This window comes from Myxine glutinosa, chromosome 7 (genome assembly GCF_964187855.1).
Source record: "Myxine glutinosa chromosome 7, kmMyxGlut1.1, whole genome shotgun sequence".
In the NCBI taxonomy this organism is placed as follows: Eukaryota; Metazoa; Chordata; class Myxini; order Myxiniformes; family Myxinidae; genus Myxine; species Myxine glutinosa.
Window position 1 is genome coordinate 119,704,193 of NC_136267.1, and position 17,997 is coordinate 119,722,189.

General features: G+C 44.8%; 2 protein-coding genes across 9 annotated transcripts in view; one reads left to right on the forward strand and one right to left on the reverse strand.

Annotated features, from left to right (window-relative positions):
* Positions 1 to 3,050, forward strand: part of LOC137412058 (uncharacterized) — a 42,753-nt gene extending 39,703 nt beyond the window's left edge. Inside the window, exons 4-5 of the mRNA XM_068097312.2 lie at positions 2,257 to 2,294; positions 2,459 to 3,050. Coding sequence (XP_067953413.2) covers positions 2,257 to 2,294; positions 2,459 to 2,589 — 169 coding nt within the window. The 3' untranslated portion in view covers positions 2,590 to 3,050. The remainder of the gene's footprint in view (positions 1 to 2,256; positions 2,295 to 2,458) is intronic.
* Positions 3,051 to 3,792: 742 nt separating this feature from the next.
* Positions 3,793 to 17,997, reverse strand: part of FUZ (fuzzy planar cell polarity protein) — a 41,966-nt gene continuing 27,761 nt past the window's right edge. For 4 of the 8 annotated variants that reach the window (XM_068097306.2, XM_068097307.2, XM_068097311.2 and 1 more), the window contains 6 exons: positions 17,237 to 17,434; positions 13,447 to 13,542; positions 12,193 to 12,299; positions 11,645 to 11,721; positions 5,408 to 5,503; positions 3,793 to 4,492 (listed from right to left, as the gene is read on the reverse strand). In XM_068097306.2, coding sequence (XP_067953407.1) covers positions 4,296 to 4,492; positions 5,408 to 5,503; positions 11,645 to 11,721; positions 12,193 to 12,299; positions 13,447 to 13,542; positions 17,237 to 17,434 — 771 coding nt within the window. In that variant the 3' untranslated portion in view covers positions 3,793 to 4,295. The remainder of the gene's footprint in view (positions 4,493 to 5,407; positions 5,504 to 11,644; positions 11,722 to 12,192; positions 12,300 to 13,446; positions 13,543 to 17,236; positions 17,435 to 17,997) is intronic. The other 4 variants (XM_078782204.1, XM_068097310.2, XM_078782205.1 and 1 more) reach the window with 2 other exon arrangements.

Genomic DNA, 17,997 nt, shown 5'->3' on the forward strand with positions numbered 1-17,997 from the left:
CTCGCCTCGAGGCTTTGGGCTCGAGCAAGAGCCGGCCGCCATTTTGGACCCTCGCGTGTCGTGGAAAAGTTTTCTGCCGCGTCCGCTGGTCTCACCCTCCAGTGGTCTGCCGGGGCTGAGTGTGCACTAAAGCGGCGTCTGAAGATTGCATTGCGGTTCGCTGATTGAACGGTGCATGTGCACGTCTGGATCGCGTCTTTGGGAGTTCCCTTTCCACTGCCCGTTTGCTGTTGGTGTGGATCACGTGACAGTCCATGCCTTGCCTACACATCCTTACTCGCCATCGCCCCGTCGCCTCATCTCCGTTGAGTTATAGAGACATTGAGGGGTTTTTGTTCCAGTCACCGGTAACGCAGTGAGTTATGTGACTTAGTGGTGGTACCATCCTAAGAGATATTGATTGTCTGGATTTGCTATCGTTATTGGTAATGTTATTCTTGTGTGGTTTTTAATATATTATTGGTTTGTTTATACCCATTGGTGTGGTTTCCTTATTGATTTCGACACGGAATAATATATATTTTTCTGCCGTGACTCCTCCCGGGGTTCGGAGGTATACCGAGACCAGGTCGGGGAGGAACACGTAACACAACCCCCACTACTTTCACCCCAGATCCACTTTTTTGAAATACCAACTTCTTTCCTGGAAGTCCTAGCAGTGTCCATGTGTGTTATACTTCTCACACCCCCCCACCCCTTTCCCACGCCTCCTCCCCCCAAGCCCTCTCCCTCCCACAGATCTCCCGATGTCCCTGTTCTCAAATGTTGTGTTTGTGTGCTTCCCCTTCTCTCCCCATCTTGTCTACCGCTCCCCTTATTATATACTTTGTGTCTGTTTGATTTTTTGTGTGATAAATGTTTGCTCTTTCATGAGCCTCGATCCTGTATAACAAAAAAAACAAAAAAAACCCTGGTGATGTCTTGTCAAGTCTGTCAAGGCAGAATGTCCGAATTTGGTGATGTCTCCGAAGATCTTGCACTCAACCCATCCAACTGTCTCCATCTTGTTCTTTCGTACACACTGCCTAACGTGCTCTGTGTCTTTCTCACTTTAGATTGTAGAGAAAGGTATTCCCCACCTTGACATCACTACATCGACGACGGTCCAAATAGCATCAGTGCTTGTATTCTCAAATCCTGCTCGGCTGCTCTTGCTTCATTCAGTCTGGTGTTCTGATTTGCTTGCCAAGCCAAGCCTATGGCATGCAAGACCATCTTCATACCTGGCTTTCTGACCTCCTCCATCCACGATCAACACGTTGCTATCAACAGAATCCTTTCCTCTCCATTGGAGGCTGGAGTGATGCAAGGTAGTGTTTTAGCCAGTTTTCTTCCTCATATACAGAAACAAGCTCCACAATGCTCTGGAAATCCTACGTTCCTCTTTGTACATACCTCAACATTATACCACTGCGTATTCTGTCTGACAGTAGTACTTCATCATTCTCTGCTCGTCTGTAATAATTTATATGCTGGACTAATAAATGGAACATATCATTCAATAATGGAAATTTCATCATCTCACTCTGGAAGGCTCGTGAACACACTTGTCTATTTTCAGTCAGTCACTGGAAGAGGTTCTTTTTCTTGAATTTCACAGGCTCACTTTCATCCCTAACAATATATCACAGCTGGCCTTCAAAACTAGCTACAGACTGGGCATTGTCTATCATTCCATTAATAAAAATTCAGAACTACTCAAAATACACAAGGCCTTTGTCTGTAGTTCAATGGAGTGCTGCTCTTCCTTTGTCTGTAGCTCGTTGACAGGTTGGTTGACCATCGAAGACCTCTCATTCATTATTGACAAGATCTCATTCTTAAACAAACCTATATTTTGTGAACAATAAAAACTTCAAAAATTCACCAATGTCGAATTCAACAATGGAGCCTGGTATTGGCTTAGCGGTTAGGGTGCCGGCTTGGGATCCTAGGATCCTGAGTTCAAATCCCGGTCATCGCTGAATTAATGCCATGGGGATTGACTCAGCCTGTGATCCTTCCGAGGTCGGCAAATTGAGTACCAGTTCACTGGTAATTCCCTGTGTGTCGCAAGAGGTGACTAACAGGTTTGGCGGCAGGAAGGGCATCCGGCCTTAAAACATTGCTTCAAAAAACGGTGCCAGAAAAATGCCAACCCTGCTCTGTGGGGGAAAATTGTCTCTAAAGGTGGTTGGTTGTCAAATTCAACAATGGGATCGTGTAACGACTATAGATGTGTTTGACTTTCTTAACACTCCTTTTTTCTTCTTTTAGTGGAAATATTATTGGCATGAAGCCATACGAAGCAAGTGGTAAGTTCAACATGGAACTCTTACATATTCACTTAGCTCACCACATGCATTCCTCACTGGGTCCAGTTAAAATGTTAAACTATGGTGTCATATACAGGATAAGGTGCAAGATATTTAATTTCTAGACAACATAACAAGAAAGTGATTCATTTTGTTCCTCCCAGAACTTGTTTCAGAGAGCGAGACATCCTTGGACACGACACAGCTCAATGCATATGGAGTGGCAGCGCAGTATTGTGCGGGGGCCCCATTTCTGTATGTCCTGCTCACTGTGCTCTGCGCAATGTTTTTATGAGTTTGGCAAAACAAGCCAGTCATTTCAACCCATCCTTCTGCATTATAATTATCCTTAATGCAAAGTGCAAAGTATGAAAACATTGGCCATTTTTCAGTTTATAGGTTCAAATCAAGCCAAATATTTCACATCACAACTCTGCAAAACCATAGTTATTTAGAGCTGATAGGAGCACAGCTGTAAGGTTGGTACTGTATGTACTATTGCCTCAAGTCAGTACCTAATACAAAGGTGAAAACTGAGGAGACAAATCAATTGGTACCTAAACACCGAGCTATAGTACGATGGTCAACGGGCCAGTTATAAAGGACCAAACACCGCTAAGTGCTTTGAATGACATTTTGATTTACCATACTCTTTACAGAATGTCAGAAGATGTGCAGAAGCAGTTTCTTGACAAGGGTCAAATTATGTGGATGATTATGTATATCAATTTGGCTGCAATAAATTATGTTCAGTTCCCTTGTCTACTTGTTGGAAAATGGTCCGCTTGCACGGCTCCATACATGGTATTTCATTCTTGATACACTAATTGGGATTTTGAAGATTAGTAAGTTACATACCCAAACATTTTCCTTTCTACCTTTCATCCAATTCGATATGCCATACTCTGTGTTACAGAGCGTTGGTTCTGCCGAAGCAGTTTCTAAACCAGGTTCATGCTGGACGGTTTGCCATCCCTCTCCAAGAAGTAGTTAGGGCAGGAATTTGGAAGTTGCCACCCTATCAGAGTCAGAATATTTATACTCATTGGGTCCAATGTTCAATTTACATTGATGTGTAAAAGTTTGTTTTATCACTTATGAACATAAAAACAAAAAAAATAAAAATGGCATTTCAACATAAATGTTTTGTATATTTTAACCACCGATTTGTCTTTATAGCATTGCAACGTTCGACGAAAATGAATTAACTTGAAAGTTATTAAGGAAGTTGGGCAAAGACTTCGCCCTCAAGGACAAAAAGAAAGTTAGAATCTAACGCTCAACCCGTCACTTTCCCCCACTATTGTTCTCTATACAATGCAGGCACGTCAATAAACATTCCACCCACCCTTCCTTCCCAGATGCAAGCAAAATTTTTGTACCTTGTGACTTGACTGATGCAGATTGCTGATAACCGCCACATGAGTCCATGCACATTTCAGAGATGAATCAACGAACTTGTGCTTGGTTCAAAACAAAACTTCTTTAACCCATCGTCTCGTGTTTTTCTTTTTAATTACAAGTGACAAATAGATCAAAAACAAATAATTTGATGAAAACAGGTGAACAATCTACTCTGCTGTTGTTGTTTCCCCCTTTGTTTTGTTCCCTTCCATCCTGCTCTTCCACGAACCTCGACCAGGTATACCAAAAAACAAACATGCTTGACAGATTTACATTGTCATAATCACCGACACGCCACCAATACGAGGAACATGTTGTGTTACACAGGCCTCATTAATTTTATACGATTTTGAAATACTCTGGTCAAATATAATAGAAAGATGAAAAGGTAGAAGAAATAGAAGAAAAAATGTGTCACAGTATCCTTTTAAATTACTACAAAAATAATTATGTCGCAATGCTTTGAGAAACCAGCCTAACCCAAAACAACATTATGCCACTGCACTCTGTTGAAAAGGAACTATCAAGGCAAAATGAGGTCACTGTGCCATCTTATATCCTCGCAGTGCCCTTCGACTAGTAAACCAACCCAAAAGTTCACAAGAGATGAGCCACGGATTTCATAATGGCGTGGCTGGCAGAGCTCAGGGAGAATGTAGGAACCTCAGTCGAGAATAAGACGCACAGAAGGCGCACTCCCTCAGCGAGTGCGTAGCAGCGATACCGTTTCGTACACGTGTAGCATTCGGTGACCTCGGTCGAAGCCCTCACGTGCGCCGTGTCAGGGTTTGGATCTAAAGAAATGTTCGCAACAGAAGGTGAAGTCAAGAAAGAACTGTAAATATTTTGAAATCTGTGCAAAACTCTCAAAAGTGAGCAGAAAACCAAACCAACATCGGCCTATCTGTCAAACCGCTCAACTCAATCAAAAAAATCCACCATTCAGCTTCGTTTGTAATCTCTCTATATTATAAAAGAAAGTTTTTGTTTGTTTGTCTGTGCAAGCTAATCTCCTGAACGGTGAAAGATAGGAGGAAACCTCCAATACAAAAAATGTCAGGACGGGCCCCGGGAAGGTTTTAGGCTCGGTGGCGAGGCCGGTCGAGGCCCATTTCGCAATTAAAAGCTAAGCTGAATTATAGTAGTCAATCTTCTACGGCCGTGAGTAAAAGCTGAATTGTAGTAGTAAATTCATTCAAAAAGAACTGAAAATGTTGGGACGGCCCCGGGAAGGTTATAGGCTAGGTGGCGAGGCCGGTCAGGCCCTTTCGGCCGGGCTGGGCCCATTTCACAATTAAAAGCTGAGCTGAATTGTCGTACTCAATCTTCTACGGCCGCGAGTAAAAGCTGAATTATAGTAGTAAATTCATTCAAAAAGAATCCGGGCAACGCCGGGTGCTTTCGGCTAGTCCTAAATAAAATCCTTTTCACATATTAATGACTACATTTCTCATTTCATTAAGTTATGATTTTGTAAGATCAAGAGTGAAACTTATGAGAACTTGTTTTTAATCAAATGTGCTACAATGTCTGCCCAAAATGAAATCAAAATGAGAGAAAGTTAAATCCTTTTTATGAGGTCATCAAATGGTGGAGTTTTTAAAAATTCCTCTCCCTCCCTTTTCCAACCTTTTATTTACATTCCCACATCACCTCCCATCCACTGCTGAGGTATGCCGAATGACATCTTTACTTTAGCACCAGGTTACCTTTGGCAGCATCGAGGATGGATGTAAAGTATGTTTCTGTAACAAAGAGGTAAAATGAACGCAGTGCGGCTCTCCGACTCTCCAAAGACAGCACAGCTGCATACAAGTGTGCAAAAAAGATACCATCTTTAGTGAGTATGGAGGAAAATCAGAAATTTTCGATACTTAGCAACTATACATGAATTATGGTACACATCACATTCAATATTGTTGCGGATCTCGGACGTCGGCTCTCCCCTTATCAAGGGGGGGGGGGTTAATCCCCTTGTCCTTTTATCTGGCCGACGCGAGTCCTGGAAGTTACAACGTTCCTTCCGGTCGGTATTAAATAGGGTTATTGGTCGACTTTGTCCTAATACCTAATTACTAACACCGACCGTGAAGCAAGGAAATATCTCCCGCCCGGACCACGGCGTTAGTGGACACGCCGAGCAAAGCGAGCCGCGATTCGGGCCGTTAACAAGGACTAGACCCGATTATGGCGGTTCCGATCGTGCCACGCTTACCCAATGAGAGAAAAGACTGATGCGATGGGATAAGAGGAAACCAGGAGAATAGGAAGAACAGATGGGTTTATTAATTATGTACAAAGTAAAGAGGAAACAAAAGAAGGGAATGTACAAGGAAGAGGAAGAAGCAGTTACACAGGGCAGCCTTAAACAGTCTTATCTTATTCCCTGGACAAACGGGCCCGTCTCACACACACAGACACTCACACGGGGATTGCTGAGATGGTAGGTTGATGGTCACCAGCGCGTCCAGGCTCCAATCCGGCTCCGGTCCAGCGGACGAAACCCGGCAGGCAGCTTTGCATGTAGCGTGACGCGAACGGACAGTTATAATGACGGGGGGAAGGCTGGTACTAGCGTACGTAATAGGCGCATGACCCGCGCCAAACGCCCCCTCTCCAAGGTCCTGCTTTGAATTCCCAATGCCAGCGAGCCCTCTTTGATCAAGCGCATATACTCTCGAGCTCTTCGTAATCAGCGCCAGCGAGTAAGTCCCCTTAAATGTGCGCTCTCCCAATAAGTCCTCTCAACAGCCAACCTGCCAACGAGTCCTTTCAATACCACTCTTTCACTCGAGTCCTTTCAATGCGAGCTCTTCTCATCAGTCCTCTGAAAGGGCTTTTGTGCGCTCGCTTTTATAAGTGAACCAGCGATCGCTCCGCCAGCCAAAAAGCCACGCCTATCAGGCGATGTTACTTCAGCCCTGGTTGGCTGGTTAAGGCTTACCGTCCCCGCCCTGATGGCTGGGTGACGTGGCCACACCTTCTTCCTGGCGCTCCGCCCCATTTTTCCGGGCCTCACCTCGTGGCTTATGGCGGCGTTGAGCAAGCTCACGGGCAGCTAAAGCTGCGGCTGATGGCCAAGGAGCGCACCAAATTGGGAGGGCCATGGGGCACAGACTGGAGGGCGTGCTTAATGGCGTCGCTTGGAGAGGGAGGCTGTCAAAATGGACGAATGGAGCCTACTCCTTATTTGATTGACACAACGCAGATTCAACTATTGGAAACATGGCTTTATCTATACACATACTAAGGAATAACTGAAGTCCTATGGTGACCTACGTGTTGCTTGTGGCCTAACTATGGGGTGCTACCTTTAACCTTTAATGATGTGATATTTACAAGAGTAGCTTTGCATTTCAACCTTTAATGATGTGATATTTACAAGAGTGTGGGTTCTCAAAACTGCAACAATATTTTATCCAGGGCCCATGGACAAGTCTCCAGAAAACTTTTTTATTTCATAGGAATTTACGGTTCTTTCATAGAAAACATTTGAAATGACAAAAAAAAGAGAACACAAAAGGCTGGTATTGGAAAGCCTTGGAGCAATTACTACAGAAACTAGAACGGCACTCAGTAGAGAGAATACCTCCGCCTGGTTGGCCATATCAATCAATGGTGAAGAATTACTTTAAAAATTCTGCTGGCTGGATCCGGATCTTCACCAAAATTAAATCGATTCTTCGTTGTCACACACACAACCTGTCCAACAAGTTTCGTCGAAATCCGTCCATAACTTTTTGAGATATCCTGCTATGTATCGGTTTTTGGCCCAATCTCCCAATGGTGAAGAATCACTTTAAAAATTATACTAGCCGGATCCGAATCTGCATCTTCACCAAAATCTAATCATTTCGTCCTTGTCACATACGCTACCTCTCTGCCAAATTTCGGCCGAATCCGTCCACAACTTTTTGCGATATCTTGTTCACAAACGGACAAACAAACAGACAGACAGACGGGTGAATACATTAACCTCCATCCACCTTCGGTGGCGAAGGTAATTAAATGAAAATATACAAAGGAATGAAACCCAGGAGGGACAACTATCGGGGACGCCTCTTTGCAGTGGTTGTACCCCCAACAGAAGTTGGGGACTAAATCTTCCCCATTCTTCCCTGCTGCCCAGATTTGTCAGGGCAGCTCGGTCACGGTCAGAGTGTCGATCGGTCCCCATGGACCGGCCCTTTCCCTCATGTCTCTGTCCCTCTTTTCTCTGTCTCTCTTTCTCCAATTCTGTTGTGGCCCTGACTTCATGAAGGCAGGGGTACACCATCCTGGATGTGGGGGATCTCTGGGTTGTTCCTGCGAGATCAATCAGCTGTCTCCATGCCTGTTCAAGGGAACTGTCCGGGGCTATACAACAACAACAACAACAACAAAGGAGGGCAGCAAATACAAGAGGATACAGGAGAGCCTTTCTGTTGGTGGGGGTTATGTTCTTGGAAATCCTTGAATGAATGAATGAATGATCGTTTTAAGGCCATTTTCCCCGCTAGAGCAGGGGTTAGCCTTGCGGGCCCCATGACAATCATGGTTCCCTGTTTGAGGCAATGTTTTTATGGCCAGATGCCATTCCTGACGCCAACCCTTGGTCACCTCTTACGATGCACAGGGATACGGTGTACCTATTCTAAACCGGGGTACACACCGTGATCATTCATCCCAGCAAGCTGGTACTCAATTTGCCGACCTCGGAAGGATGACAGGCTGAGTCAACCCCCCTGGTGTTAATTCAGCGATCGACCGGGATTCGAACCCAGGATCCTAGGATCCCAAGCCGGCACCCTAACCGCTAAGCCAACACCAGGCTATTCTTGGAAATCTTGGAAATCCTTGTGAACCACAAATCTGGGATGCTCAAACTTCAAGGATAATGTGGAAAATAGGGTTAGGGACTTAAACTTCGAAAATTGTCCAAAGTGTACCCTTAATTAGCATGTTTGTGCATTGTTTTTTTTTTTTCATGAATAAAAGAGTTATTAAGGACATAAAATAACGTTTTTTTTTTTAGTTGTTAAGATCATGAAACTTGCCTTGAATAATAATGATGATAAACTTGATCCAATAACGTAATGGCGATGTTGGTGATGGTGACGATAAAGACAAGTTGATGGAGATGATGACGTCGGTGGGTTTGAGGGGGTTATTATGTTGATGGCCCAAGTTAATTAGGTGCATAAATGTGGAAAATAGTTTGCCAAACCTCGATTATCGGAGAGCATTGATTGCAATCCACAAACCTTGTTTCAAATTAACCACGATAGGGTGAATCTGCAAAGGAGAAACCAAAAAACGGTTTACAGGAGGGCTTTTCCCAAAGGGGAAGGCCCTCCTGTAAATAGAGTTTCCTAAAGAGTCGACCGATGTATTATTTGTTTCAATTAAAAGGTGCAGCAATAACAGGACGCTTTGATAAATCATGGTTTAGGGAGAATTAAAAAGAAAGCAAATGATAGCAAAGCATCACTAGACTTCCGTAAGCTCATCAACTTGCTTTCCCGTTAATCCAACCGGTCATTTGGCCATCAAACTCCATCTGCCATCAAATTCACAATAATTTGTTTTTATCTTGTGTTTAAAAGGGCCATGCTGGTTTTCTACTTTGCAAGGAGTGGACGAACTGTGCTGCAGCCGGCACCCTGGACAAATAGCAAATTCCTGCCCTAACCTGCAGGGGGCACTGCATCAGCAGCACAGCTGCACCTCCAGCATGTGATGCTACCCACAGCTATGTGCTGTTTTTCAGGAGGTAGTTGCAATGAAGTTTAAAATAATGGCAAATCATCTCCCCCACACCCATCCTTGCAGGGGGATGGGGGGGGGGGGGGGGAGGGGGGGGGGTTAACATTGGGATTAACTACATAACAACATGTATGCAAGATTTGGTGGAGGTCATATCCTGGGCCAATTGCCCTGGAATATGTTGGACCACATTATTTTTACACAAGGAAGGTCAATATCACAATAAAAACCTTCAATGAGGTCATTTGGTCCAACATTGCTGTGGTACACTCCCGGGTTGATTTTTTTTTTTTTTGCTATAGCTTCAAACATCAATATTCTGAATGGTTTACGAAAGTTCGGGTGACCGAACCTGTTATACAGACTTGGCATTTAATATGGAATATTTTTTTTGTGGGGGTGAACTTGCTTTTCAAGATGACTTAGAACCAAAAGTTCATTGGAATTATGTTGAAATTATTCTAGATTTTGTTAATGTGACCTTTAAAAGAAACAAAAACCACATTTGACATTTCGAAGCAAATAGGTTGATCCTTGAAAGTGATGTAAACTGATATCGAACTCAATTCACGACAGTACTGTGTTAAACTTCTGTGCGTTTTCCAGAAGTATCTCTTTATTTTGCACATTAGCCAAATTTTTTTTAAACAAAAACAAAAGTTAAATTACGACTGGGATTACTAACAGTAAAATTACAGTTCATTATTTCGTGTAACCCCCACGAGCATTCAGGAGAGCACGTACAGGTCGAGGCATGCTGTTCACGAGGTTTGCCAAGGTTTGGACAGGAATCGCTTGCCATGCAGTGACAATAGCCTGCTGCAATTCATGCACAGAGGTAGCCTGCTGGTCCAAGTTGTCCATTTGATGCGTTAATTCTGCCCACAAGTTCTCTATCGGATTCATATCCGGGGACATGGCAGGCCACTCCATATGCTCTACACCACGGTCAGCAAGAAAGTGTTGGATCATGCGAGCATGATGAGGCCGTGCATTGTCATCTTGGAAGACAAAGTTTCCTCGAAAGGCTGCACGAGCAAGTGGAGGCAATGTTTCTTCCAGAATGATCCTGTACTTGAACTGGTTCAGGTTTCCATTCAGAACAACCAGGTCAGTTTTGCCCCCTGCATGAAAAGCAGCCCAAACGGTCACCCCACCACCTCCAGCTTGGACTCTTGGCACTATACAATCTTCGTTGTAGGCTTCATGCACTTGTCTGCGCACTCGGACGCGGCCATCTTGACGATCGACCAGAAATCTAGACTCGCCACTGAAGATCACGTGATTCCAGTGTCCTGGCTGCCATTGACGGTGCTCTCTGGCCCACTGCAATCGGCGCTGGCGGTGTTGTCTGGTCAGACGTGGCTTTCTCAGGGGAAGCCTGGCACGATAGCCTGCTTGAACCAGTCGTTGGTTGACTAGCCTTCTGGATACAGGCACATTTGTCAGTTGCTGCCACTCAGCCCTAAGCCGATTAGGTGACTTGGTATGGCCATTACGGACTAACCGGTGCAGCTGGCGATCATCCCTCCTTGTGGTTCTGCGGGGACGTCCTGGCGTCGGTATTGGAGTAGGGACACCCCTCTGAGCATTTCGTTTCAGGATCTTTGACACCTGACCTTGAGTGATGCCATACTGCCAAGCAATAGCACGCTGTTTCATGCCGGAATTTCGTAAAGCACCACTCCATGACAAACAACATTGTCGAGTTGATGGACCATCTCCAGAGGAAGCGGCAATAACTTTTGTAGACATGCAGCAGTTGTTTTCCACTAATACAGAACGCAACAACCCTTATATACCTGATTGTGAAGCCAATCGTCAAATGTACCTGTCCATACTTTTTGTCACGCCACCTGTGATATAATCCTGTTATTGACTTCTTGCTGCGACAGACAATGTGACATGGTTCTTTTCACAAAGAAATCACCGAAGCATAAAAGAAACTCACCAGATTGATATACTGAGTTCAGAAAGTAAACCCAAGTCAAGAAAAAAAAAAATTCCATATTAAATGCCAAGTCTGTAAATAAGTGAAACAAGAAACCTCGTTTGTTATCCATCAAAAATATGTGCACATCATAGCCTTGTAAGAAGTAAGGGGAAACAGTAATAATAACAATAATAGGCAAGTAAATGAAACAGGACTCATGTGAAATGTAGAGGGAACAGGATTGACTTGGTTAAGGCCTGACGCTTACATTTCCGTGCTGGTTCAGGCCCATGCGGCTGCACCGAACACACACTCTGCTGCAAAGATGGATTCACAAGCAACAGCCTATGAACAGACAATACATTACTATTTTATTATGTACACCAATCATGAGAAACTGCATCACATCCATTAAAAGTTCTTGAAATATTCACAATGCTGGAGTGGAACAAGATTGGACCGAGGGAGGCACCAGGCACAAAGCATTGGGCTCTTTCGGGGATGTGAATGAGCTGCAGCTGCAATTGGAATATGTCAATTGACACATTTTTCCAGTCTGAACTGTTCAAAAGGTAGTCTTATAAATTAGGAGTGGCCTTTCCTTAAAGAAGAAAGATTCTGTATTCCTTTTTCACCATAAACCCCGGTTAATCTCAACAACAAACCACCGTAAGTCAGTGGGTCAGTGGAAGCATCTATGTATTATGTAGAACTAGTTCCAATCTCGTGTGGCAGCAAAACAACTGTCCTTTGGATGGCTTCTCTATTCATGTGATGTCTGCACAACAATTGTGTCTTTTCGAATGTGGAACTTACCCCAGAACTCCAGGGTGGAGGGGCGTGTGAAGCACAAATCCGCGTTGTGACAAAGCCGGGCCCAATTGCAGCGTGTCAAAAGCAGGCCGCCAAAATCGCTCCAACAGCTGTCACAGTAGGGACAGGTGAGGTCAAAAATTCCACCTTGCAGCATGCCACTGCAAGGTTACCCTCCTTGGTTAGTAACCTTCTTCCATGTAGCACGACTTTATGAAATAAATGCATATTTTACCTGACCAAATGTCGAAATTGCAGCCTGTGTTTTAACAGGTAGGAAGAGGTAAAAACATTGGTGTTTCCCTTACAAAAAAATGAAGACAACACTATGTGGATTTGCAAGATGTGTCTACAATTTGCGTCTTTTTGATCTTGCTGATATTATTAATGAAAACGATTGTAAATATTTTCATAGTTGTAGTAACGAAAAACATTCATTGACGGAGTTTATGTATTCACCCCTGTCTATATGTTTGCTTGTCTGCGAACAGGATATCTCAACGGATTCGGACGAAACTTGCTAGACAGGTTGGGTGTATGACAAGGAGGAATCGACTCAATTTTGGTGAAGATCCGGATCCAGATACTAGAATTTCAAAAGTGATTCTTCACCATTGAGAGATGAAGATCCGGATCCAGATACTAGAATTTCAAAAGTGATTCTTCACCATTGAGAGGTGAAGATCCGGATCCAGATACTAGAATTTCAAAAGTGATTCTTCACCATTGAGAGATGAAGATCCGGATCCAGATACTAGAATTTCAAAAGTGATTCTTCACCATTGAGAGATGAAGATCTGGATCCAGATACTAGAATTTCAAAAGTGATTCTTCACCATTGAGAGATGAAGATCCGGATCCAGATACTAGAATTTCAAAAGTGATTCTTCACCATTGAGAGATGAAGATCCGGATCCAGATACTAGAATTTCAAAAGTGATTCTTCACCATTGAGAGATAGGGCGAAAAGCGATACATAGCACGATATCTCAAAAAGTTATGGACGAGTTATGACAAAACTATGTGGATGAGTTGGTTAGGCGACAGAAACAAGTGATTCGATTTTGGTTCAAGTCCAGATCAGTGGGATACAAAACGTAACCTGTTCACCCCAGCGGAGGTATACGCTCTACCGAGTGCCGTTATACTTAGTGGTGTCAGTGACATGATTGACTACAGCGATAAAATGGGTTTAAAGAGCCTCAAGTTTACAGCTTATTCAATAAGTGTGATCTCAAAGTGTGTCGATGTGCGCACCTCGTTCTCAATGTGGAGTAGGCTGGGTTGTGGTCCACACAATAAACACACCTCCACTCCTGGCAGGAGGAGGAAGGTAAGCAGGCGATAAGGAACCTGAAAGGTCAGGACGGGAATTGGCAAAGCTTGATCTCTATCATTCAAATCAAAGGACAACTTCAACATATTCCTGTGGTAGAATACTCGATTGTGAAGGAAATCATTGTATGGAAAATGAGTCAATTTGAATGATCTTGTCCGGTTGCAATGTGCTCAGGTCGAAACTGTTATGGAGCTAATGATCGTCGTTTTCCAAAGTGAACAAAAAGATCCATACAAATCGTCAGATCTGTGAGAATATTTATGCTGGTGCAAATTAAGTCGGATAATAAATTGTTTTGTGGTTATACTCAACTGGATGAATTGGGCGATACAAGTGGAAAATGTCAATCGACTTGTACAACATTGGCACAATCCAAAGGCCTAAGGATACTAAGGGATCGTTCGATTCAAATACACTATCTTCTTCCCATATATTGTCAATGAAATGAATTGTTTTTAAATGCATCGTCAATAAAAATGGGGGAAATTTTTATTAACAACTAGGAAAAGTACCCGGCGTTTCCGGGCAATGCAGCGTCGCTTCACTGATGGAATATTGAGAGGGGGAGAGAGGAGGGGGAAAGGGGTGAGGAGGAGAGGACAGGGAATGGGGAGGAGGAGAGACAGGGAATACGAAGGAGGGTGGGTGAGGGAGAGGGGGTAGGGAAGCGGGAAAGGAGGGGGGAGGAGAAGGGCACCCGGAAGGGTACCTATCAAAGGTACCTGGCATAGCCAGGCAACGTGGAGTCGCTTCACTGATGGGAATATTGAGAGATGAGGGGAATAGGGAGAGAGGAGTGAGAGGAGGGCAGAGGTGAGGGGAGAGGAAAGGAGAAGGGGACGATGGGGAGGGAAGAGCAGGAAGACGGGAGCAGGAGGGAGCAGGGGGACAAGGAGGGTGGAGCAGGAGGGAGCAAGGGGACAGGGAGGAGGGAGCAGGAGGAGGGGTGAGCCTCGATTGGGAGGGCTAAGTGGGATCAGAAGGAGGGGTGAGCGGGAAGCAGGAGGAGTGATCGGGAAGCAGGAGGAGTGATCGGGAAGCAGGATGAGTGATCACGAAGCAGGAGGACTGATCGGGAAGCAGGAGGAGAGGTGAGCGGGAATCAGGATGAGAGTGAGAGGGGAGCTATAACACTAGGTGGGTTGACTCAGCCTGTCATCCTTCCGAGGTCGGCAAAATGAGTACCGACTTACTGCTAACAGGGGCACTGCATCAGCGGCACAAAAATGCTTCTAGAAAATGATGCAACCAGCAGCCAAAGGCTGCATACAAAACAGTACACAACAACAATGGATAATTGTGGTTGATGCTGCTCGTCTTCAACTTCATGATGGCCCATTGTTGACTGTAGAATGCCCAAAATGGTTGAAAGAATCCTGATGGAAATCACCAGTCAAACCACTTATCATTCCTCGCTGCAACCCTGTTAAGTCCTTCCTCTCAAACAATAAGTTTTTTTTTCAATTAAGCAATCGGGATCGATTCATATTTACCAGTACATCTTTTCTTGATTGGATAATCACGGTGATCAAACAGGTGACCAAGAACCACCTTTAGAGGCCATTTCCCCCCGCCTAGCAGGGGTTGGCCGTTTTCGGGCACCGTGGTCCCATTTTTTGAAGCAATGTTTTATGGCCGGATGCCCTTCCTGTGATCAAAGAGGTGACCAAGAACCACCTTTAGAGGCCATTTCCCCCCGCAGAGCAGGGGTTGGCCGTTTTCGGGCAACATGGTCCCATTTTTTGGTTGGCCGTTTTCGGGCAACATGGTCCCATTTTTTGAAGCAATGTTTTATGGCCGGATGCCCTTCCTATCACCAACTCTGTTAGTCGCCTCTTGCTACACACAGGGAATTACCAGTGAACTGGTACTCAATTTGCCGACCTCGGAAGGATGACAGGCTAAATAAACCCCCCTGGCATTAATTCAGCGATCGACTGGGATTTGAACCCAGGATTCTAGGATCCCAAGCCGCACCCTAATCGCTAAGCCAACACCAGGCTCGATCAAACACGTGACAAAGTATCACAATTTCTAAGTGGTGTGCCAAAACGTTTGGAAGAATAGTGGAAGCGCAGATGACACAGCGAACTAAACAACACCTTCGAGATAACTATCGGGGATGCCTTTTCATGGTGGTTGTACCCCCCAACGCAAGTTGGGGGCTAAATCTTCCCCATTCTTCCCTGCTGCCCGGATTCATCAGGGCAGCAAGGTCATGGTCAGAGTGCCGATCGGTCCCCATGGACCAGCCCTTTACCTCTTGTCGCTCTCTCTTTCTAATGCTGTCGTGGCCCTGAGTTCGTGAAGACGGGGGTACACCATCCTGGATGTGGGGGATCTCTTGGTCGCTCCTGCTAGATTGATCAGCTGTCTCCATCCCGCGGGCTTATTCGAGAAAACTGTCTTGGGCTATACTACAACAACAACAACAACAACAACAACACCTCCAAGTTACTGGTTCCCCCTGCTGACACCAAAACCAGATTCATCGTTTTTCAATCGTTTTGCAACTTCACCAAGAGTCAAAGCAAGATCCATAAAGCTCAGAGGTGAGTACGGTATCAAGTGAGCTACTGTGATGGTCATTGCTAATTCCAGCACAGAACTAGCGGTATACGTGATGCTAGAGCTACCATGATGCCTTGATTATAAAAATAAAGAAAATCAGTTATTTGTACGAAGCTCAAAGTCCTTTTCCGTGTGCAGATGTTTTCAGTGCATTCCCTCAATTCCAGCTGTTGAGAGCGAAATGGAAGAATCAATTTAATTATTTCATGCCACTTGCCTAATCTATATTATGAAAGGAGTTGTGTGTGCGTCCGTGCAGATTCTACCCATTGGTTGGATTATTCGTCTGACTCCACCCACAATTTCTATACGAAGGCTGCCAATTTAGGAACCTTTTAGAACCCTTTAGCATTTATCCTTTTGAGTCCTTTCTCTCAAGCAGCGCTTTTATTACGGAGTGTGAAGTTTACGCAAGTTCTTGCTATTATTTCCGACTATTTTCTCTTAAAATTGTGAGTTGAACAGAGGACTGACTGGTTTTTGTGAAGCCGCTGACTATGATAGGGGAGCAGAAATCGTTACATATGTCACTGTTTTGATGTGGGAAAGTCCGTTTGCTTTTATGAGTGGAAGGAGGGGTGAAGGCAAGATGGGACAACTTTGTAAGGGAGAGGATGAGATTTTGGGGGAAGGGGGGAGTTGAGGACGTTCAATGTGGGGGGTGGGGGGGTGGGGGGGGAAGAGGGAGGGGAATGGGTTTAAAAGCTTGAGCATGGGGGAGGGGGAGTCGATGCTTCCTGGCCGGGAGGGGAAGGGTGAGGAACTGGGGTTGGGGGAGGTGGGAGGAGAGCAAAGGTGGGCCAAAGTTGGGAGGGAGAGGCTGAGGCTTTCTTTTGAGGAGTGAAATGTAAGTGTGTGTGTGTGTGTGTGTGTCTAATTTGTTGTTCGCTCCATATGTGGGATTCAGAAGGTGGAACGGAGCCCTCCCAGGTCTGAAATAATCCACCTCTGTGTCCGCATTCATGTATATGAGTATGCACATGTGCGTGTGTGTCACTGTAGGTGGGTGACAGTCACCCTCCGGGTGATGTGCTAGTGTCTCAGAAAGAAGAGGGACATTCGTATTCCAGAACAAGGCTGTGTTGGTGCCAACACATCAACACCACTCAGGTGCTGTGGTAAATGTGGGGCACTTACATTGGGGCTGGTGCGTGGTAAGTAGACTGGAATGTCCCGGGAGGTACAGGCCGAGAGTGTCGAGATGAAGCGAGCAAGGAGCACCACCTCGCCAGCTAATAACCGCCACCATCGTTCAGTCGCCGCTGCAATGCGGTTTCGCACCAGAAGACAACCCAGTGCATTGCCGGCCGCGGACACAAATCCCCGCAGGCATTCCTGTGCAGTGTGATCTCGCATTTTAACTGAGTGCTATGTGCTACAAGTTAACAGCTCACAGAACTTCTATTTCATGGTGGGGAGCATCCACATATTATGTCCACAAAATTAGAGGAACGATTGCTCCCTTCTCTCCCCATATGCCCTACATGTCTGGGCCTTTCCCGTACTTGTATCTCCTTCTAACATCTCTCTCCTAACCACCTCCTTTTTCTCAATTCACCACACCCCATCCACACTTTACATTCATAATATTCAAATGGCCTCCATAGGACGTGCCTTCCAAAATTGATGATGAACTTCTTGTGAATACATTTAAGAAACTATTTTATACTTCCTAGCACGATGCAGAATGCTCACAAGGACTGAGACCTCTCCAAAATTGCTCATCATTAGTTCCTGTTCCTCTTTGCCTATTTGATCCATCATCAGTATTGCTCCTCATTAACTTTCCCCCTGGTTTCCCATGCCAGAAATAACAGGTACTGGTAAGTAAAACTTTTGATGTTGAAAAAGAAAACATAAATCTATATAATCATCTGCTAATTTTATGTTGGGCCGGC